The sequence below is a fragment of the Ailuropoda melanoleuca genome, chromosome 10, assembly GCF_002007445.2.
Source record: "Ailuropoda melanoleuca isolate Jingjing chromosome 10, ASM200744v2, whole genome shotgun sequence".
Lineage (NCBI taxonomy): Eukaryota > Metazoa > Chordata > Mammalia > Carnivora > Ursidae > Ailuropoda > Ailuropoda melanoleuca.
In genome coordinates, this window is record NC_048227.1 from 51,358,252 (window position 1) to 51,381,268 (window position 23,017).

The following is a 23,017-nucleotide window of genomic DNA, read 5'->3' on the forward strand; positions in this document are numbered from 1 at the left end:
ACAATTAGCAGCCTTTCACTAAATCATCAAGATATGCATAATCCACCCCCCCACTCACACATACACACACCTTGAATCAAACATAACTGTTCACAACACAAATATCGAAGTCAGATAGATGAAGTCAGAAGATGAAAACATACTTTTCTGGAGTTCAAGTAAAGCTTCATTTGAATTTGTCTATTCACAATAACGTGTATATCCCTGCCTTCAGGAAGGTAATGTTCATGTTTTTCCACAATAAGACGCAAAGACCAGAACTCTTTCTGTCCCAACAGCCAGAGAAAAGTGGTCGGGCTGGTCATTCAGCACATACCAAGCGGTCTCCACATAGGAACCTTTTAAAGAAGAGGTCCTGTGACTCAGTGCCCTCCAGGGCAGAGCGACAACAAAGAAAGGATGAGGGCCAGAGAGGCCTGAGGAGAAGGAAGTAGCCCGGTAGCAGCATTGCCAAAGGGCCAAGGATGACTCACCTACCCAGAGTATGTTGGGAGGCTCTCCATCCCTAGGTCCCTCCACCAACAGAATCCCCAGAGAGCAAACTTTCTTGCCATTCTCCCTCAAAAGCGGAACACCATCTAGGAGGGGCGCCTGGGTGGCCTTAAGCGTCTGCCTTCGGCTCAGGGCGTGATCCTGGCGTTCTGGGATCGAGCCCCACATCAGGCTCCTCCGCTAGGAGCCTGCTTCTTCCTCTCCTACTCCCCCTGCTTGTGTTCCCTCTCTCGCTGGCTGTGCCTCTCTCTGTCAAATAAATAAATAAAATCTTTAAAAAAAAAAAAAAAAGAACACCATCTAGGAAACACCCCACTGCCATAGGAGGTATTTTGTGACCCGTCTGATGAAAAGGGTGATTTAGCTTGCCAATCCACTGACATTTGTTTTAAGACATTTAACAAAAACATAAAATATTAAATCTGGTTGCAGAAATGAAATAATTAGGAATAGCAATAATGTATCTATGTAAACGAAAGGCAAGCAACTCGGAAAGAAACTGAAATGTTTGCAGGCCACATTTTTTCTTACAAAATGAAAACGTCCTTAGTGAGACTTATGGGGGGAAAATATATTCTTAACTGAATGTTATTGAGAAGATAGCATTGCTAAATTTAAATTGTCGACATCTGTACATATTCGTGAAGCAGCAACACAGAAATAGCTTTTTAATTTTCCATGATGAGATTAGATGAAAGCCTATCCAGAAGTTGGTGGGCTGAACACTACAGGCCTCACCCATTTAAATCCATCCCTCTCTCCCAGACATTTTCTCCCCTGCAACCACCCCTGACTATCACCTCCATACAGAGGAACTCTGCATGCAGTAGGAGTCTACACCCCAGGCTTTAATCCTGGCTTCCCCACTTACTCAGCATATCTGATGTCAGTTTCCTCACCTAGAAACTCCCTGCCCTAACCCTCCTACAGAGCTGTCAAAGGAGCAAACTATGTAATGAATGTGACAGCACTATGAAAGAAATACTCAGCTTTTGTAATGATGCTGTATTCAACATTTGTAATAATAATACAAAATTTGAACATAAATGATGAATTTGAAACTAAATACAGATCATTTTGGTAAAAAAATTACAATAAGTGAAAAGGATATGAAGAATAACATCATTTAAGTGAGTACTGGTAGTATGAACTATAAAACAGACTAAATCCCCCAACTCTTTCTTTTAATAAAGTGTTTTAGTAGTTACAAAATCACTATTAATTACTATTAATAGTTTTAGTTGTTATGAATTACCATTCATACAAATGTGTCTTCAATTCGTTTCTATAATCATTCAGATACTTCAAAGATCATTTGAAAAGGACAACTGGGGCTTTGATATTCAATATTATTATAATAAAGATTAAACACAATTAAGGATCAAATCTAATTTATGGGTATACATTAGTGCATGATTATTATTTTTAATGATCAAACAATTAAATCCATGCAACAAGTGCTCCACAGGTCCAAGGCATGAGAGTGAATTATTTTATATTTTGCTATGGTTTGCTAAGTCAAGAGGCACTTCATTTGACATTATTTATAATATAAAAGAATGGTTTTGCTAGCCAGAAAAATAAAATCTATTTCTATAACTATATATATTATTGGTCAAGTTTTTAAAAAGCATTTTCTAAAATTTCCTCATAGTAATAACAATAATATCTCTGTGGCTTTAAATTAATAAAAAATAATTTTTAATTTACATACCCAAATTAACTCAGCACAATTAGTACACTTGAAAGAGCAAACTAACATGAGCATATTTTAACATTTGCTGCTTTGTGATAAGGATACATAAGGTTTTATATTCCAGAATATGTTAACACTTAAAGACCCTTTTTAAAAGTGGGAACTACAATGGTTTTATAAAAAGAAAAGCAAAAATTATTGGACCTGAAATAATTACAACATAGAGACCTTTTTTCTTCTTTTACATGAAGAAAGAATGTCTCCTTCGGTATTTTGCCCAAACTTTTCTATAAATGCAAAGGGTTATTTAGTAGATAGTGTTGCATAGGCCACTAATGTAAATTGTCTATTTGTTCTGCCTTTTGTAACACTGAAATAGAAATTTTAACATAGAAAATTCCTTTTATGTGTTCAGTGAATCACTCTAAAACAGTATGTGAGAACTAAAACAATGTTCTATCTTAAACTTAGGATATAAGTGGAGAAGCCTTCTTTACGAACAAAAAATGGTTGAAGATATTAAATGTGTCTGTTTCCAAAGTTACCAAAATAACTCTCAAAATCTCTCTCTTTTACTTCCCAGAAAAAAAATGCCAGAATTTTATTAACTTACAATTCTTACTAGAAGTCTAATTTAAAATACACTAGTGTTTACGACTGTATCCCACGGAAGTTCCCTCACAAAATATCATCTATCAGTCAACCTACTGAGGTCATAAATCAGTGAGTACTTGATGAATGTCAGTGACAGATTGTTTTTAATGGCATCAGTAAACTAGATCTCATGTATATTTTTGCAACCTTCTACACACAGTAATTTTGAACCCTTTAAATGTGCCATCATAAATGGTACAGTGACTATGTAAGAGAATGTTATTTAGGATGAGGAATCCTGATGTCTGTAGCTTACTTTGGAGTAATTCAAAGGAGGAAAGAAATGCACATACAAATAGACATACATATAGATAGAAAAGGAGATAAAACAAAAACAGTTTATATTATAGATGATGTGTGTATGGGTATTCATTGTACAAGTCTTTCACCTTTTCTGTATGTTTGAAAAATTAATGTTCTTAAATATTTTAAAATGGGATTTTTATACTTCATTGATTTATCCTTAAAAGTAGATTTTTAAAGTTTTATTTTTATAACATATGAAGTTTAGAAACATAAAGACTCTTCTTCATTTTTCTAGAAATTACTTTTCATAGTTTATTGGGTGTTCCACAATTTCAATTCTCTTCACATTGAGCACTAGTGTTTTCCACCTGAACTGGCTATGAATAATTAATACTACTAATTAAACAAGCTCAAGGAAATATGAATTCAAGAAAACCACTCAGCTTTTAAACAGAACTCCTTGTACTCTCCATACTTGTCTGGACTTTTCCCAATATTCACTGTTACTAGACACTATCTTCATTCATCTATCCTCCTGAAAATAATCAGGGAGCGTGGTCTGTCATACTTAACACTTATTTCAAAGCCTGTGGGCACTCAAGACCTATAAGAATGATTTTTTAAAATGTGGAACATAAAGCTAACAGGATATGTGTGTCTTCTAGAAAATCATGAATTGCTCAGTCTTTTGGTTTGAGAGGAGTTTTTTGTTTTGTTTTCGCTTCTGAGTTTTAATGAAGAGCTGTATTAGCTTTGGGGACCCTCAAGCATCCAGAGAAAAACTAAGAGAATTTTAAAAATTTAATCATAGTGTCCTCTCCCTCTCCTCTCTAGATTTTCAGAATATCGACATTTTGTGCGATGGTCATACAAAGGCTGTTACACCCTGCCTCTAAAATTCCTATATTCACAGTTGCAGCTGCTTATTGGAACAAAGTTACTGAATATTTCTATTCATCATCGCTTTTGTCAGATAATAGTGATGGATATTTCTAGGCATATTTTAACTTCAGCAATAAATTGGCCATCAGGAAACTTGAAAAATGAGTTTCTTGTGAATGCAGCTTCCATCAATATGTCACTCCTTCATTTAACCAATACTTATTTAAAATTCTCTTTACTTTCATGATATGACAATTCCTTCAAAATGTATGCTATTAATATGTCTAAATTGAGAAAACATCTGGCTTGTCAAATTATTTGGGGGGCTTGTGGTTTTAAGCACATTGTTTGAGGTGGCATATTTGGAAAGAATTCACTTATCACTCTCAGGCTTCACGGAGAACTAGCCTTGAAAACAAATGTATGTGGTAGTTCACTGCTACCATAGAGAATCAATAGCCATCTATTTAATTTGCTAAGACAATGTAAATTAGTAACTTCCAGCCAGATGTGTGATATACACATCAAACAAACTGCAACCTGTTCATTATGAAAATCCTGTCAACACACACAGAGCCACTCGATGACATTTCATCTAAGGCAGTTTCCACATTTGCAGCTATAAAAATTGTCCCAAGAATTTTTATACAAAGAATTGGAGTTGAGACTCATAAAAGGGTAATCAATTTCAGCTTTCCATCTTGTGTCCTTCTGTGTGTTTATTTCTATTTTCATTCAGAGGTATAAAACATTTAGAAAAATATGAGCCATGCTATTTTTCCTTCTGTAAATCATTTATCCTCATTACATCTTTTTAATCTGATGTAAAGTTGGTAGCCTAATCCTGCAGCTCTGGAGAAGTGTGTGAAGTGAAGAACGACAGAGTCAACAGAAGAAAGGAAGTACACTCATCCACTGGAAAACAAAACAGAATATTTCAAAATGACTCCAAACATAAATTAAGCTTACCCATTGGGAGGTCTAACTTGCATTCTGATCATTTATATGGGTCTGTGTGACTATATACCCTGCTGTCTGATAAACAACGATTACTAACCACAGGCACCCACCAGAGAACAGAGTGTATGTATAATGCTTGTGATGTCTCAGACATACACAGCACCTTCTTAAAGAATGTCCATTTCCTTTCCATGGTAAGCAGACATAATTTTTCACTCCTTAATACTTCTGCTTCACAGAGTGGCTTATTTTATGAATTATGTTTTGCCATTTTCTCTTATGTTTATTTTAATAATATAAAAATTGCATTCATAAAATAGATGGTTTTGTTTCATGATACCCAAAATATTGGTATGTTTTCTGCTCTGTATTAAAATCCACAGCTTTCTTGCTATTACAAAAACCTAATAGTATTTATTTTAATACCATTTATTAAATGAAAGGAATAAAGAGATTCTTCTTAATAACCAGCTATTATTCTTGAATACTGAATCCTCGTTTAAACCAAATTCATTTCCCAAGTCTATTGAATTAAAATTTCTTATTACACAGGACACAGAGTAAAAAGTCTGTTGCCAAGCACAATATTTTCAAGTACTACATTTTTAATTTGGCAATTTAAAACAACGTGGAATGAATCTAGTCCTCGTGGTCTGTAGTACAGTCTGATTCCAAATACCACCCCTTACCCAACTTCCTAATGTGAAAATAGCATTTCTACTAAGTGCCGGGTGTGCCAATGCTTCCAAAGTAAATAACTCCTGAGGTCCCCTAAAATCGCAAGAATTTCAGTGACTACCAAAAAACCCTGGCAATTCTACACACAAAAGGGCTCTTCATAAAGGCTTCAAACCTGAGCAATTCGGCTTCACAAACATTATACAGAAGGCGCTTTCTTCACCAGCCGCACACCAGGCCACGTGATCAGCCCGCAGGGCCACACCGCGGACCAGGAACGATTATTGTTTCTAGAAAGAATAAGGCTCCAATGCCGCCACCGCGCCGTCCAGCCAGCTGTGCCCGTAGGTGGCCCCCCAAGGCCTGCTCCTCACCTCGCGATGCGGTCACACAACGCGCGGGGCCTGGGCACCGGCCAAGACTTGCAGCATTAGCTCGGGTCCCTTTGCTTTCCGGAGGTTAAATTCAGACCCTCCTGGTCACTTTACCCTTTGTGGTTCAGCGTAAGAATCACTCTCTCAGAACTCTTAACTTTGATTGGAGACTCTGGTTAAAATTAAGAACTTCAAACCCCAGATTTGAAAAAGTGAAACAGATGTCCTGTTTGTTAACCATAAATGGCTCCGTACGTCGGACCCTTTCCTCTCTCTCTTTTTTCTTTCTGCCACATTAAGTTTTATTTAATGCAGAGTTCGCTTAAAAGGTTAAAAGAGAGAGAGCAGAAAGCAAATATAGACTGTGGATGGAAAAACTCCTAAATCTTTCCCTAGAATACAACGAAGGAAGCTTCTTCCTAAAGATGAAAGTGCTCAAGCCGCCGCCTCTCAGCACAGCCTGCCTTGGGGTCAGGACCTGCGTCCCAGCGGACTCCAACCTCCTCTAACCGGCAGTGCCCACCACCCGCACCCTCTTGGAGACCAGGGTTGCCTGGAGTGGGCGAAGGGTTCCAGACTTGCACTCACGTGAGGACATAGTTGACGCTGACGATACAGTGTGGCCTGGACGAGCGGCTGTTGTGGACGATGGTCGCATAGCTCTGCACCCATACCCAGCCGCCATGCTTCGCCAGGAACCTGTAGTACTTGGTGGTCACCTGCCCCTTCACCAGCACTGATGGAAAGACAGAAGGCAGCGGCGGGTGAAGGAGCTCGCTGCCAATCCGACCCAAATGCAACCCCTGGCGGTGGGAGTGCGGGTCCCTACGGGCCCTAATAACTGAGCCCAGGCAGGAGGGAGAGACAACCCGTACGTTCCCAAAGGAATTGATTGTACTGTTACTTTGCATCGAGTTCTCCAGTCCCGTGCGATTGGCAGAGGGGTGGGGGACTCTTCAAATTGGGGGATTCCCCCATTCAACTTTCTAACGAAGGAAAGTAGGGTCTGGGCAGCTGAATTCTGAGGCTCATGGTCCCTGTTCCTGGGGATTAAGTTAAAAGCAAAACTATCAAAAGCCGAAGCAGGTCACTCCACTGAGCCAAGTGACCTAGCCTCAGTTTCTATTCCCGTCTTCAGTGAGGCTTGCAGCAGGCAGGAGAGGGAAGCATAAAACCCCTCCTGGGGGAATTCACCCAGAAACTCAGAAATTCTTCCCGCGGATATTAGGGAAACAAGGAGGGGCTCGGCGTTGGGGCAGCCGCTCGCTGGCAAGTGCCTCGCACCACGACCCGGCTATTAGGGCTCCCACCCATCCGCTTACTGTGGACTTAAGTCACGCCCTCTCCCCTCCCCGGGAAGCGCGGGGGTTAGTCCGGTGCCGGGAAGAGCGGCGCCTTACGCAGGTGGTGGGCGCATCGCAGGTGGAAGGTGTCGCAGCCATGCACGTGGTGGTACAGGGTCTTCTCAATTAGGTCCTGAGGTTCGTACCCCGTCAGCTCCGCCACTCTGCGGAGAGCAAGTCTCGCGGCATGAGCTCAGGGTGCCGGGATGCCCCCACCCCAGAAGCCATCTCAGACCTGGGTGCCCGCCCCCACTCGCAGGGCCCCGTGAGTCACCTCATCTGAAAAATGGGCTCAGAAGGTCGAGGAAGAGCTCTCCGTCCCTGAGCAGAGCCGCCCTCCCGCCAGGGTGATCCTTTCCCGCCTTGGTCTCCCCCACTCACCTGGAGTCCAGGAAGATGAGCTTCATGTCCAGGCTGGCCCGGAACATGAACATGTTGCTGTGCAGCTTGATCTCCGTGACGGCGCTGGGAGGCAGCGAGTGGCCCACGGCCACCAGGCCCACGTTCTGGTAGCAGCCATCGAAAGGGGACATGTCCAGGCTGTACTGGCGGATCTTCAGGTAGCCGCTGCAGTGAATGACCTGTAGTGGAGGGTGAAAGTGGGGAGACTCAGCCACAGCCGGGAAACATCCTCAAAAAGGTGGCTAAGGGATTGAAACATTTTGAGACTCCCCCCCAAAAGCCGTGTGGGCCACGCCCCCACACGGACGTGTCCAAAGTTATTGGTGTTCCAGCATCTCAAGTGAATGACTGTCCCAACACACCGAACTCACCTGGGAGCTTTCAAAAATACAGAGACCTGGCAACTGCTGCCAACCCTAACTCCTCAAAATCAGGAAGTGCGGCCCTGGAACCAGCTTTCTAATCAGGTTTCATCTCATTAAACAAGAGAACTATGGATTCGAGCTAGGGCTCCGGTTCTTAACCCCTCTGGGGGTCGGAATCTGATGCTGTGAGTAAACTCTGGAATGAGCCAAAATGAGCGACCATTTCAGACGCTTTACACACCTCCAAGGCCCATTCTGAGCCCCAGATTAAGAGTCCCAGCGGTCCGGCAGTAACCAGACACAGTGAAACTAAGCCTTAAAACTTAGTAGTCCCCAAGTATTCACAAAGTTCAACAACTCTCGAGGTGCTCCCGAGCAGAGAGAGCTTTGATGGGTGGGGGGATGCCCTATGGGGCAGTCAGGGACGCAGAAATGTCCCTCCCACGCCTCAAGCTCCTCTTGCCCTGCTCTTTTCCCTTAGCGTGGCTAGGAGCATCCCTCTCAGTCACCCACCTTGTAGCCACCGCAGGTGAGACCCGCATTCCTCTTGGCCAAGACGCATTTCATCCTCAGGAAGAAGGAGCGCTCAATCTCATACTCTGGGAAAGAGGAGCAGAGCGAGGGGCAGGTCATGAGCCCGGTGGTGGGGCAACCAGGTCCCTGCCTTGGCTAATTGGGGACAAGCCACAGGCGAAGGGAGATGGGCCCAAGTGTCACCCGCACGTGGCTGCTTACCCTGGACAAAGTGAGAGTGGTAGGGCTGATGGGCCGTGAGCACCGCAGTCATCTCATCGTGGTCGGCCGGGTGGATGTATTCATAAATGCTGTTCCCAGTCAGCTCTACCTGTAAAGAGGGGGGTATCACCTTCTCCGAGGTGGTGGAGGGCCCCGGCAGGGCTAGATTGGACCAGGGTGTCTACAGGACTGTGAGGACAGGAGCCAGAACTTTAGAGTCAGCCCTGAGTTGTAATTCCTGTCCTGCTGCCGGCTACCTATTACAGTCTATCTAAGCCTCAGCTTCCTTGTCTATGAAAGGAAATAATAATAATAATATAGTAATCACAGTAGTAGTCGTAGCAGTAGCAGTTCCCAGGCAATGTTCAGCTGAACACATCAGACATTAGTAAGTAACCACCACCCAAGGTGTCTGACTATGGTAGGGACTGAGCTAGCAGGATAAGGGGTAAGGATAAGGGAAGTAGAGGAAAAGGAAGATGCAGGTCTGCCAGCTGAGATCTTTCCAGTCCCAGAAGTGCACATATAAGAGCTTTGGGAAAGCACCGCCACCCTTACCGCGGGCCTCCAGCTCTCGGTGTAAACACGGAAGGCTGGAGGTGTGGACCACTCACCTACCTGAGAAAGACCCAGGTGGACTGAGGCTGTCTCCGAGATGTACATGATCTTCCCATCTGGGGCCACCACGAAGATGAAGCCGTCCAGGGTCTAGGGAGATAGAAACAGAGTTGAGTGGAGAGTCCCCTGGGCCACGGGGAGAAAGGGGTGGGGGGACAAAAGTTAGAGATGTTCAGCCAGAAGAGTAGACAGACGCGGTAGAGAGAGGCTTATAGGAAATAGGCCATAGAAAACCTGGCATAAGAGTCCCTCTTTTGTTCATTTCAAATACGTAAGCATCTGGGACATGCAGCACACTGGGAGGTGCCCAGAGGAAGTACCTGGCAAGGCTACTGTCCTCTGAGACTCAGGATCCACCAAAATGGACGATACAGCTATCTATAGCATACACACACAAATATAGGGGGAGGGGGTCACAGCCTGCACTAAGAGGTGGGTAGGTTCTTCGGGAGATGGTCACTGAAAGAATGAAAGGTTTCCTGTGTCAGTCTTGGAGGACTCCATAGTGGCAGCATCCTATAATGGAAAGAGCGCCAGCAGGGCTTGGGAAATGGGCCCTGAGCCGTATGGAAGGGCTGGTAGTCTGAAAAGTTTGTAGATGGAAGGCAGCTGGGCAGTAGCTCCAGAAAGAATCTGGGAGAGGGGGGTTTAGGAAATGAGATTCTGTCCAGGCAGCAGGTCTGTAAGAGTAGTGGTATAGTGTGTACATGTGTGTGTTTACATTGATGCATCAAACTGACAGGCTTTCCGTGGAAGAAAGACTTAGACCTTCCCTATCCCTTTATCTCTGTGAATGAGGCTTCAGTCCAAGCAGTGGGGACATAAGGATGAGTCAGATCCTGCTTTCAAGTTGCTGGAAGTCCAGCAGCAGTGACTGGCTAAAGACAGATATAATGACTGCACAGCTGCATAGACAGTGTTGTAGGGGCCCAGAGACGGAATGGCCAGAGGCCTGGAGGAGAATCAGAGAGGCCTCAGAGGAACAGTTTGAGCAGAGCCTTGGAGAGGAAGCTTGAACTGGAGATGGGAGGAAGGGGATCCTAGGCAGAAGGAAAGACATGGGAAAGGCAGGACCTGGGGGGAGGGTGTATCTGGTGTACTCAGGTGTGATGGACTTCGTGTGCCATAGATGGACTAAGAAAGTACACCAGTGCTGGGTTTTTGGAGAGTTTGAGATACCAATCTGAGGAATTTGGAGATTCTCCTGTAAGCATCAGGTTTCCAACAGTTTCTGAACAGGTAAGCAGGGAAATAGCATGTTTAGGGGTGTGTGTGCATGTGTGTGTGTGTGTGTGTGTGCACACGCATGCCTGAGTTTCATTTGTATTTTTTTTAATGTCGGAATGTGTACAGTGACCTACAGGAGTCAAAAGTGGGGATGAAGAGGGGGCGCCTGGGTGGCAACGCGGTTAAGCGTCTGCCTTCGGCTCAGGGCGTGATCCCAGCATTATGGGATCGAGCCCCACATCAGGCTCCTCCGCTGTGAGCCTGCTTTCCTCTCCCACTCCCCCTGCTTTTGTTCTCTCTCTCGCTGGCTGTCTCTATCTCTGTCGAATAAATAAATAAAATCTTTTTAAAAAAAAGTGGGGATGAAGAGATCAGAGATGTTTGAGCCTAAATTTGGGTGGTCACAGGCAGATGAGGAAGTCAAAGATGGCTCTAGCTATGGCATTTATAGCGGCAGAAAGAGAAGCTGAGAGTGACTTCAAGGTCATTGAGTGGAGGGTAGCACCATGACCCAAGATTGAAAATTTAGGGAAGCATGGTGAATTTTTGTATGAGTGGAAGTCTGGAGGAGGGAAGTAATGAATTCTTGTCTTGGAGATGCTAAACTTCAGGTTTATGCAGATTTCCAGTTGGCAGTAAGAAATAAAGGTCTGGAGCTCCACAAGGGTGTCTAGACTGGAGAAACCAGCTGGAGTCATGCAAATGTGGGAAAGAAGTTGAGGTGATGGTGTTGGCTTCATCACCCATGAGGCCTTGAAGCTGTGAGAGGAGAAACAGAGATGGAACTTGGGAGAAATGCCAGCATTTACAGCCAGACAGCAGTGGGGAAACCAGAGGAGCAAGTAAAGAGGGAGAAGAATCCAGGAAATTGTGCTACTTTAGAAGCCAAGGGAGAGGGTGAATGTGAAGTAAGCAGTGTCACCTCTGTCAGGTATTTGCCCAAATGTCCCCTTCTCGGTGAGGTCCTCTGCAATGTCCGCATTTTAAATGGCACTACTGAAACACAGCCCCTCCCTTCCCCTTGTTTTTCTCCACAGCACCTACACCACCTGTCATACTATGTTATTCTATGTAATGCATCTGTGTGGGTTTGCAAGGTTGCTCTCCTTAGAATGTAAACTCCATGTGGGCAGAACTTACTCTCCGGCACACAGTCGGCGCTCCTATATTTGCGGAATGAACAAAGAGGGAAAAGATGGGGCAAGAACTAGAAGGAGTGGAAGATTGTTTGGGTTTTGTTCTCTTTTTTATATTGATGAGGAAAATTAGCTGGGAGCATGGAAAGATTGAGGGAGGGAGGGCGTTGTTGAGAGACAACCAATGAAAGGTGTCCCTGAGAAAGGAGAGGGACAAGGCCTTTCTATTTAATTCAGGGGTTTGGAGGCCAGGCCTGTGAGGGAATGCCTACAGGGGCCTTTCTTTGCTCTGTGACACTAGAATCTCTTTGGTCTCCAGGACTTAGACAGTGGGACAGGGGAAGCCACAGCACTGCTGCCAGGAGATGCTTGTCCTGCTCGGCCCAAGAGGAAGAACCAGCTCAGATTCTCACCATGCTATTTAGGTTTGAGGCTCCCACGTGAGGAGCTGGCGGTGTACATGGATAATAAGAAGGGGGTGGAGGGTGGGAGACAAGTGTCAAGCCTAAAAATGCCACCGGGAGTTTTGCTATTTTAAATATTTGCTATGCGACTTAAGCGGGCAACGGGCAATTTAAAACGGTGTACACTGCAAACAACGCGGTAATGGGCGCCTCCACATTGGGTAAACTCATTACCTGGGGAGCTGTACGAGTGTACGCGAGGGTCTGTACATGGGTTGGGCTGGCCTGGGGTGAGAGCTCGTGGAGGGAGAGGAGAGTGCCCGCGAACTACAGGGAGGAGACGAAAGAGTTGCAGACGCAGCTGGATCTGGAATGTGTGGGCTTAAAGCGTTGATGGGCATTTCTACCAGATTCCCGTTATTCCTGTGTAAATCCTTCATTTCTGGCGGGTTTGCAGCCTGGCCAGGCGCGCTCCGGTTCCTTCAGCTGAATGGTGTCAAATGGCGCCTCCTCCCTCGGTTCAGCCATCCCGATCTAAACCCAACGTGCCCATTGTCACCTTGCCTCCCTCTCTACCGCACCCAACGAGGTTAAGATCTCAACGTTTTAATTTTGAAGGAGCTGTAGGGGCTGCGAGAAGGCCAGGTCTGGGCCCAATCCCATTTCCCTAAAAATCAAGAAGCCCGGCGGAGGGCCAGGCACCCGAGCCTTCGAAGCGTATGTGCAGCCGCGCGGATACCTGGAGCAGATGGGAGCCCAGTTCTCTGCCCACGTTGTCCAAGGGGCTGGTGCGACTCGAGTGGCCCCACGCCTCGCCGAGCCCTGTGGAGACACAGACACACCCGTTAGCGATGGGACTCCGACCTCGCTAGCGGTTTGAGTCTAGTCTCGCGGTTATGTCACACACTCAAGTTCGCACGCACGACTGGATACCATCCGAGATCCCCCGCACCCGGACCGCCTAGCCTCGAGCGGTAAATTTCGGCCCCGCCCTTTCCACGTGTAAAGGACTGAGGAGAGGTCAGACTCCCCTTCCCCGACCGGCTTCTCAGGGAGGGCAGGGCCCTGGCTGAGCGTCCCTCCTGGCAGTACCCCAAGTGGCTGAATTTGAGGACCGCCTGTGCCCTGAAGGGGCCGACACCAAACCCCCGCGGGAACTTTTGCGTAGTTTCACTAGTGTGCTTAGAGGGGTGAGGGACACTATTTCTTTCCCAAAGTTTCACCATCTTCCTTATCAGGAGGCCGGAGATGTCCACACATTCAGCGAACGCCACTGCCAATACCTGAGGCTTCCAGCCAGGTCCAGCGGGTCCTTGATGGGCTTTCTCATTGGCTGCTGGGCTCTCTAGCCATTTTCCTCCCCTAGGCTTCTGACTTTGATTCCCTCCGTAGAAATCCGTTTGCTTGAGGATGACTTCCAGCACCAACATCCCTGAGCAATCCTTCCTCTGCTTCCCCACCTCCCCGCCCCGCGCCAGTCCTCGATTTACACATCCTAACTTTGCCTCTCAAAAAAAAAAAAAAAAAAAAAAGGAAAANGGTATACAATCTTTGGAAGTTACTTTCAGGTGCTAATATCGTCTTAGCAATAACTCCCATTCCCTATTCGATATAGACATCATTCAGTTTCTCTACTTCCAGGTATCATCTATTAACAAAGACAGTCAGTCCCTTTCTCTCCTCGATGCTACCACTTTAAGATCTTTCCAGGTTTTGCCAGAAATCATTTCTCTGGCGATGCCTAAAAAATAAAATTCTCTGGATACCCGTGGCTGATTTTTTAAAAAATTAATACGGAATCTACTATAGTACCTGTTTGCAGAAAGAAAATGGAAAAAAAAATAAGGCAGAGGAAACTGGAGGAGATGAGGTTATGCTACCTGTAACTACTTACAGGTAATATTTTTTAGCAGTGTTGCTGCTGAAATTAATTTAACGAGGTAGTTAAACTCTTATTCTTACACCAATAAACAAGGTTTAACATGACAAAAAGGGGGTGATTTACTGATTTACCGCATTAAAGTACAAATCACTCTGAAGTACACAAGGACAGACACACTCGCATTGTAATATGGGGGTGAGGGCGGATCTTTCAGAATAAAACATGGAGATGGACTCTTAAAATGTGTTGGCCAGGAGCTGCTTCCTAAGCAAGCGATCAAAACCCTGGTAACGAGTAACCATGAGCGCCCCTTAAGCTCGAATCGGGTCTTTCTGGGTGTTTGCACATCTAAATAAATCTAACGATTTCCCCACCGCTCTGCAAACACTGAAGCTCCCCGCCCATGGCCGGACTCCTCTCCCTCCCACGCCTCTCGTCAATCCCTCCTGCCTCTTTAGCCCGGCCCAGTTTCCCTCCCTTGAGTGACTCCACTGCCCAGACGCTTTGGTCCTCCTGGACTGTTTAGGAGGGCCTCCGCCGCAGCCACCTGTACACACCCCTTCGCCATGTCACCTTCCCTTCGCTCCTCGGGTCTCTCCGCCAAGCTATCTTCCCTGGTTTCCCGCACGAGTTCATTTTTTTTTTCATCGCTGCTCTCACACACACACCCAAAAGTGGCGGGGGAGGGGGGATGTCGGTTGAGGAGGCCAAACTGGGGAAAGGGGAAAGGAACCTTCTGGGAGAGCCGGGGACGCGGGTGGCGCTGGCCGGTGGACGCCGGGGCCCAGCAGAGGCCTGAAAGAGCCAAGCGGGCGCGAAGGGCCCAGGCGCTCCGGCGCCCTGGGAGCTGGCAGAGGCCTCCTCCAGTCTGGAATCTTGTCTTCCGGAAGGGTGCAAAGCCTGCGCTTGGGGCCAACAAATGCCTTTATTCTAAAATTGTGAAGTTCTCCCAAATCGGCTGGAAACAGCCCGGGAACGGCCTCCCGACCCGAATCATTTGAAAATCCCCGAGCTGGGCTCGGGGTTAAGTGCCGGTTCCGAACCCCAGCGCCAGCCTCGCTTGTTTGTTGTCTCGGGTTGCGGCCTCATTAGTATGCGCCTACGAGGGAAAAATAAGACTTCCCCGCAGGTTAATAAACAGCCGGCCTGGCGCAGGTTAACAGGGGCCTCCCTCGCCCTCTCCTGCCCCTACCCCCACACCTTTTAAGGAACCTTTTGCTTTCACGGAGCATTGCCTCCTCTATGTTTGCGGTTGAAATCTCCGTCACACGGTTTTGTCTGGGTTAATGTTTTATAAGGAACTGGCTGCCCTCGTCTACCTGCCATGCTTTCCTGACCTAATCCTACTGCTGAGCTCGGCCTTCAGCCTTTCCAGGACACCTTCTGAAGCCCCGGGTCAAGGGTTCGGCCTCCCGAAAATCCTGGAGAGGGCCAGAGACCCCTCTCCCCGGACCCCCTCACCTCCTGCTGGCGGTGACGCGCTCCCGCACCCAATTTCAGTTGGCGAGGGGGGTAAGCTGAGATTTCGTTTCTGCACTTGACCTACCGCAGAAAATTCACAAATCCTTTGATTGTCTGTTTAAAATGAGGAGGAAACCAGCTCCCTTTGCGGCAGGATTACAGTGGGAACAAGATCTAAAGATTCTCTTGTAATTCGGTGAGGCCGAGGGAACGGGGTTTTGCAAAGGAGAAAAGGAGCTCTGTGAGGGAGGCGATAACTAAATCGGGTTTTAGACAAAAGGATTTTCCCCAGCTAAAGTGGCCGAAGACAAAGGAAAACATAATCTATTTTGGGAGATTTCCAAGATATGCCACATTAACCTTTGCAGATAAATTTTGCTTCTCTTCGCCCCCCCTTCCCTTAAAGTCTGGTTTATCATATTTACATAAGTAGTTTTAGAAGGGATGTATCTATTATGGATCTAAAGGACTAGCTCACATTTCATGTGAAAACCCCGGCGAAGTTTCACTCTTACCCTCAGTGCGCGGTTGAGCCATTTCCATTTAAATACCCCCTGACCCAAGGATTACCTCAATGGACTGACTGCACGGGTTTTGTAATTTCCTGAAAATGAGATTTCGATTTATAAAACAAGAAACCAATTAGTAACCAAATGAGGCGAAGTAGATCCACTAAAATTGACCTAATCCCACAGGCACAATTTAGGCCCGTTCTTGGCGAATGAATGATGAGCCCCAGTCTAGCGTGAGCTCAAAGCATCATCCAGCTGTGTTATTACAAGCAGCAAAAATAAATTGATCGAGCTTTTCCTTCGGAATGAATTTCATACCCTTGACAAAATATAGATTACAGACCTGGCATCATGGCCTCCTTCACTCAGACAGGAAGAGGAGGAAGAGAAGAGCTTTATCTACTGTTCTTTCCCCCTTCTCTTTAATAAATAAACTATATCTCAATAGAAATGTGTCCTTATAACGGTTCCCAGAAAGCTTCATCTGACTGACAGATCGCGATATACCTTTTAGGCAATATAGGGTTGGGAAGGGGACTGGAAGATCTGTCCCAGGATCTGACCACAACTTGATGACTGAGGTGGGAAAAGCCCTCAGACCGCGATTCTAACTTCGGGTCCCGGAGGGACTTGTTGCAGCCACCTGGGTACCCTCCACCACCGCCGTCCAGCAACCTAGCCATCTTCCTGTTAGGGTTCTGGGGGCCTCAGAAGCTGTGCTCTCGACGTAAGAGAGCGACAGAGATTGGGCGCCCTTAGACAAGGCAGAACGCCAGAAGCGGTCCCTGGGTAGAAGGCTGCTTGGGGCGTCGAGGCGTACCCACCCCCGCTCCTGGGGTGCTGTGGCCCTCCCGGCTCGAGGCCCTCTCCGGCCACCTGGCGGGTGTGGCCGACCTCCTGAGGGCGACGGTAGCTGCGCCGGGTCGGGTTTTGTCCCCCGCAGCAGCCTGGACCCCACAGTGTGTGCCCTGCGCCCCCCTGTGTGTTCTGCACTCCGCAGAGTGTGGCCGAGTTCTCTGCTCTCCCCTGCGCGCCTCTGAGACCCCTGGCCGCGCCCGGGGAATCCACTAATGTTAGTTGTAAATCTGGGGTGGAGACTGATGGTCACAGCATTGATTGTCTCTGCACCCTCTCTGTGCTCTGGCCCTGGAGCGAGGGCTTCCAGGTAGGGACTGAGCAGGCCAGCCAAGCTGGCCTTCGGCGTCAGAGCCTGCCGCGAAAACAGGAGCTGCGGGAACCAAGGACAGGCGGGTTTCAGCCTGGTCCCAACTAAATTGTGGGACGAAAATGCACGCGGGGTTGACAATAGTGCCTGCGTGAAGCTGAAAAACGTCAAGTGGTGTCGCCCCAGGGCTCCAGGTCTTCAAAAGTGGCCGGGAGGGGCAATGCCAACGCCCCAAAGGCAGGCGCGGGTGGGCTGACGGGGCTGCCCCGCTGTTCAGGCGTATCCCGCTTGTGTTCCATTTGGCGGCCGGGACTCGACCGCTGCACTACAGTCCGCTCGGGCGTGATCTCGACTTCAGGTTTAAACAAAGCCCGTCCTTGGGACAGTGGCCTGGGCAGCACCAATGACGGAGGGAGCACGCCCTCACCGGCCCGGTCTCTGCCTGGGCAGGCGCGCTGGGACGTCCCCGAACCTCGGAGGGCAGAGACCTGATCTGGACCGTGCGGAGACTCCAGCTGGCGCACCCTCGGCTGCGGCCACCCGCGGCCGGGACAGAATGAGCCTCACCGCGCCGACTTGGCCTGCGGGCAGCAGCAAACAGGCTTCTCCCCGTTCAGTGCTTCGTTGAGTACCAAAGCGCGGTAGAGGCTGCTACTAGGTCGCTGTCTCCGGTCTGGCCCGAGCCACCGAGGTCGAGCGACTCCGCGCAGGACCCGCCTCCCGGATGGGATTACCTGCAGAAAGTTTGCTCCGCAATTCTCGAACACTGTTTTAGTACTTTCGAAGAAGCAGGCTCCTTGCTAACTACCTGAGGGCTATCCTCCCCCACGCAAAATTTAAAATTCCATGAATCAGAGATCGGCAATGGGTGGACAGCTAACATCATAAGGTGTTAGCTGGGTCTAAACCTCATTCTCTTGAGGAATACCTGAGCCGACATAGAGAAATACAGCCAAAACCCATGGGTTCGAATTGTGTTCACATTTGCGTCTGCAAAAGCTCCAAGCTGCCGGGATTTCCCCCAGGATTGAAAAATAACTCCCCTAGAAATCATGTTTGTCCTCTGCAAATTAACCTGATTTAGGCTTCAGGTGTGTGATTGTACCCTGCTTAAAAGCATCTCCCTATAGCTTAAAATGCCCTGTTTTGCTGTTGTTACTGTTTTTATTAGCGACCGCTCCCTTTAAAGAAAAAAAAAGTATTTTTTTCATTCATCTGATCTACAATTTCTAGCACATAAATCTGCCTTGCAAATGCTCTATGCGGAGTTTAGCTCTACACTCTACATTTTAAGTCAACAACAAAACTGGAATTAAACAGAGAAAACCAGCATGGAGCGTAAACTGGGCTTAAAGGCTTTTAAATGAGAAAAACTTCTGTAAGAAAATAAACATGGAAACCTAATGCTCAATCATTTCCCCGAGCAGCAAGAAAAACAGCCTTAAATCACCCATCCACGTGGGAAATGGGGCCTCTTTTTCTCTTTCAGTTCTCAGCCTCAAAAAAATATATAAGGCGATTAAGGATTTCAATCTTGAGGTGAATATTATAGAAAGGGTCTGTGGAGGTTTGTTTAATCATCCTTGTCCTTCCAGCCCTTGTAGAGACTGCCTTTCCTACACTGTTACTAATTTCAATTCTGTGATTATTATTATTTTCCCAAGACATCTTGACAATGAAATGGTAGTGCGATGTTACCAAGATTCTCAATGGCTATAGATTTGAAAACGTGTCTGATCCTTTAGAAGGTTATTCAGCAAGCCACTAAGCCCCCAGCCAAAACTATCTGGATAAAAAATACATATTTCTTTTTAGTTAAATTTGTCTTATTTTGCACACAAAGGCACACCATCTCTCTTTTTTATCGTGCCTTTCTAGCTTTGATAACACCAGAGACTTATACGTTTCTCAAATTTTTTCTTTGCAAGGCTATTTTAGAACGGAATATACTGCCAATGGGAGATATGCAGTTTGAATGATTTCACAGTAATCTTCCATGTGGGTTTTTTAAAAAGTATGAAGTCTCCAATCTAATGCTTTATTCTTAATTATTCCAGGCACCCATATCCCATTCCTGTGTTCCCAATCTCTCTTTCTCTCTCATTTTTTTTCAACAGCTCAATTTTATCCACCCAGATAAAGTAAAAACTGAAGTTTGCCCCCAGACAAGGAATCTACCAGAACCTGGGGGGGGGGGCTATATTTAGTGATGGGGAATTAGCTATATTTCAAGAATTTTTAATTTTTTTTCAAATGTAAGTATGGAAAGATTTCTGTTTGTTGATTTAAGCCTTTTGGTATTATCTGGGTTTTGTAGATGAAATGTAATCTGAGCCAAAACAGTGGAATTTTATAGTCATTGATGTGCTTATAACTAAGATGTCATCAGATTTATAATTATTTTAGATTATATACCTTGCAAAATCCATATGTTACATGTGACAGAATGCTTACCATGAAGAAATAGCTATCTTTTACTCCATCCTCAGAACAAAATTTAAGACCTACTACGTGCTGGAACGGCATCAAGATAGGTGTAAAAATGAACTACATTTTTAAATTATTCCATTTCTCATCACTAAAAAAGGTTACCTCCACATACAGTGCCCAGTTTCCCCCACTGCCATGGACCCAGTCTTGTCTACTGTCAGCCTTCAGTCCACAGCTGAACCCAAATCTGGCACCCTCTGCAGGTTGTGCCTGGTTTTGCTGCTTGCGATTATTTCACTCCCTTGAAAGATGTTGGGTTGTTTTGTTTGTTTGTTATTGTTATTGTTATTGTTTAATATTTTAAAGGCCTGTGTCTGGGTTTTGGATTTTTGAAGCTAATCTATTCTCAAAATTAAAACCCCACCCCTAGGAGCCAGCTGTTCCGATGACCCTGTCTAACTCACCGGGTGGAGACTGCGGGTGAGTTATGAGCTCAACAGTAGCTGGAGAAATAAATGATGTGCCCAGAGTTCACACATCGTCCATCCCCTCCTCCCCATAAACTCACACTAGTCCACAGGAGAAGGGAGAGGAGGGAGGGGCCCGGGGCTCGGGAAGAAGGTGAAAGGGGCTGCAGAAAGCACAGTCGCGGTTAAAGTAGCCACAGGGGATCCGCCCGGCCACCAAGGGGGCTCCAGGGGGGAGTCTTCTCCAGTGCTCTCTTTAAAAATAAGAAGTTGACTAAGAGAGTTTACTTTCTGCTCCTCCCGTTTATCACGCGATTTATAATTTGTGGAGTTAGCACTTACTTAAGACAACTTGCTCTCTTAGAAAACAAAACCAAAACAACAAAAACCAGCCCGAAACCCTCCTGGCCGCGCCAGCCGGGGGTCTGCACGACAAAGACGAGCGCCCCCGGCCCGGCAACTCCCTGGGCGCTCCTAGCCCTCTTTCTGTGCCCGCCCAGGAACGCCGATCCCCTATTCTTTTCCTCCCGCTATTACTCGCAGCCCCACAAGCAGCACCATATGCTTCTTCTGATCAAACAGCGAGCGACATCGGCACCGATAATTGACGAGACCCGCTAGAAATCACGCAGAAAGGGAGCCCACTGAGACCGCAGGGGCTGACAAATCACGGCTAATAATCCTGTTAGGAACAGCGCGGCCAGCCGAGTTCGCAATAGCTTTATTTTTATAAAGTAGGCGCTGACAGTATAAAAGACAACGAGATTTCTTTTTATAAACAGAAGGCAGTATAGCATAATAGTACTTTTCCCATCAGCAATTCTCAGCACAGTTTGAATGGGAAATACGGTTTTTAATATATAAGTTCCCCCCTTTCCTTTTTTCTTTTCTTTTTAAAAAAACTTTTCAGGAACTTTAGGTTTTAATTCCTCTCCTCCTGTGGTTTCCAGGGTCAGTTGAGATTGTTCAAGGAACTGCTTTAAGACAAAACAACTATAACACTACTTGTAGTTCTGGGGTAGAATTGAACTATAATTTGAAAGTTTTCCCTTAGTGCCCCTTACTAATTTGTCAACATGTTTTGCAAGATTTTGATTCAGATAATAACTTCTAGTCAAGATCAAACAAAGTGAAACTTCAAGCCCAATAATGGCTATTTCCTTCCCCCTATTTCCTTAAAAGAAAACAACAGATCCCAAACACCCAAAATCAACAATAACATAAACCTCTGTGGGTCAAATAAGACATTCTGGTTTGTAAATAAACAGGGTTCTTTCTCTTGGAATTTTTTGTTTGGTTAGTATTCTCTCCTTTATATTTCCCAATCTCTCTCCTCTAGCAAAGATATATCTAAAATACTTTTAAAAATCTGTACATATTATTTGAATGTGGGTAAAGAAAAGGATGGGGAGATGGAAGAGAGAAGTATCCTTTTCCTAGTGAGTATAAATGATTTTATACAGGACAGTGTTCTTTGAAGGCTGCTCTGTCCTCTGGATCTTGATTATCTAAATACATGTTTTAAATCATGACTAGCTCAGCTGTTCTTCCTTCTAGGCCTTAAAAGACAATTTTCTCAGGACCCGCTTGCCAGCCTGCCACCTAGAAGATATTTTCTACTTGGGCTAGTCTTCTTGATTCAACCTTAAATATTTGGGTCCTAGCCTATTATCTCAGAGCTAATATCAAACTCAGCGTTGCAAATCACCAAGCCCCAGAGTTAGTTTCAGAATCTGTGAATGTCTCAAAAACTCAGAATAAATTTGCTATAAGCAATCAAGAGACTGGGTAAATTCAGGACAAATTTGTTGATAAATATGCCTGCTCCTCTTCTGCAGAATTATAAACTTAGAAATTATTATCTGGCTTAGCTAGCTCCATGTACATGGGTCTATCTATATGTAGCAAAAATACAAGGATTTGTCAATGCTCCTGCTTTCTGCTAGATATAATTCTAATAAGAGGGATTAAAAAAAAAAGAAAGTCATGTTTGGATTACTTGTACTTTCAATCGAGCTCAGTATCTGAAGTGTTGACAAAAGCACTGTTAGGCTGCTTCCCACCCAAACATATCCGATGGACTGGAAAGAAAGTATTAATGGGGAAGTAGAAAGGGCCACAAAAAGGTAACAGGAATTCTAAGTTAAGTTCAGAGAGGTGCTTAGTCAAGGAGCCATGCTAAACTTCTCTTTGCAGAGAGTTATGTATGTATGTGTGAATGTACTCCTCTGTTCAGTGGTGTAGGCTCACTCACTGGCAAACCTCTAGCCCTTCTGCCTTTGAAATTCCATCTAGGCAGAGTCACTTACCTTCTGGAAACACTACTCTCATTTTGAGATAGCTGGTGGTGAGTCTGATTATGGATGCTTTGTCCAGCTGCGAGGTGATAGCCGAGGGCAAAGGCAGTAATTTAGCCAGTTCATAAAATTCACTGTTTTCTTTCTCCCTCCTAGTCCGGGCAGCATTTTTGGACTTCTCTTTCATTGTGTCTCGTTCTCCCTTTCTTCTTACAACATAAGCTCCACAGATTCATCCAAAAGCAAAAATAAACTTCAATTAGAGATCATATTTGGCAAAAATATAAAGCATACTTTGAACGGAGAGACCGAAGTCTTTGCTTCAGTGTATTGATATCAGTGAAAGACCAACGAAGCGAACAGAAATGATTTTCTTTAAAATTACGGGACGCCAATGTAGGAACGTTGCTGATCCACGGCAATCTGGACAATCCTAAGAGTCTCTGGGTATCAAATGCCGGCGGCACCCCTGAGAAGCCCGCCTTTTCTTCTGTTCGGCGCGGCAAACCCGGGTCCCCAGAAAATCGACATAATAATCCCCGACGTTTGCTCTTCAGTCCCGCGGCGTTTGAGGCGGCTCCGAGCCCCTTT

General features: G+C 45.9%; 1 protein-coding gene across 1 annotated transcript in view; it reads right to left on the reverse strand.

Annotated features, from left to right (window-relative positions):
• The window catches only part of SIM1 (SIM bHLH transcription factor 1), a 64,292-nt gene extending 41,492 nt beyond the window's left edge, over positions 1–22,800 (reverse strand). The window contains exons 1-8 of the mRNA XM_002921970.2: positions 22,439–22,800; positions 12,952–13,034; positions 9,446–9,535; positions 8,828–8,936; positions 8,606–8,691; positions 7,707–7,906; positions 7,383–7,489; positions 6,571–6,718 (exon numbers count right to left, since the gene is read on the reverse strand). Coding sequence (XP_002922016.1) covers positions 6,571–6,718; positions 7,383–7,489; positions 7,707–7,906; positions 8,606–8,691; positions 8,828–8,936; positions 9,446–9,535; positions 12,952–13,034; positions 22,439–22,613 — 998 coding nt within the window. The 5' untranslated portion in view covers positions 22,614–22,800. The remainder of the gene's footprint in view (positions 1–6,570; positions 6,719–7,382; positions 7,490–7,706; positions 7,907–8,605; positions 8,692–8,827; positions 8,937–9,445; positions 9,536–12,951; positions 13,035–22,438) is intronic.
• Between the last annotated feature and the right edge of the window lie 217 nt (positions 22,801–23,017).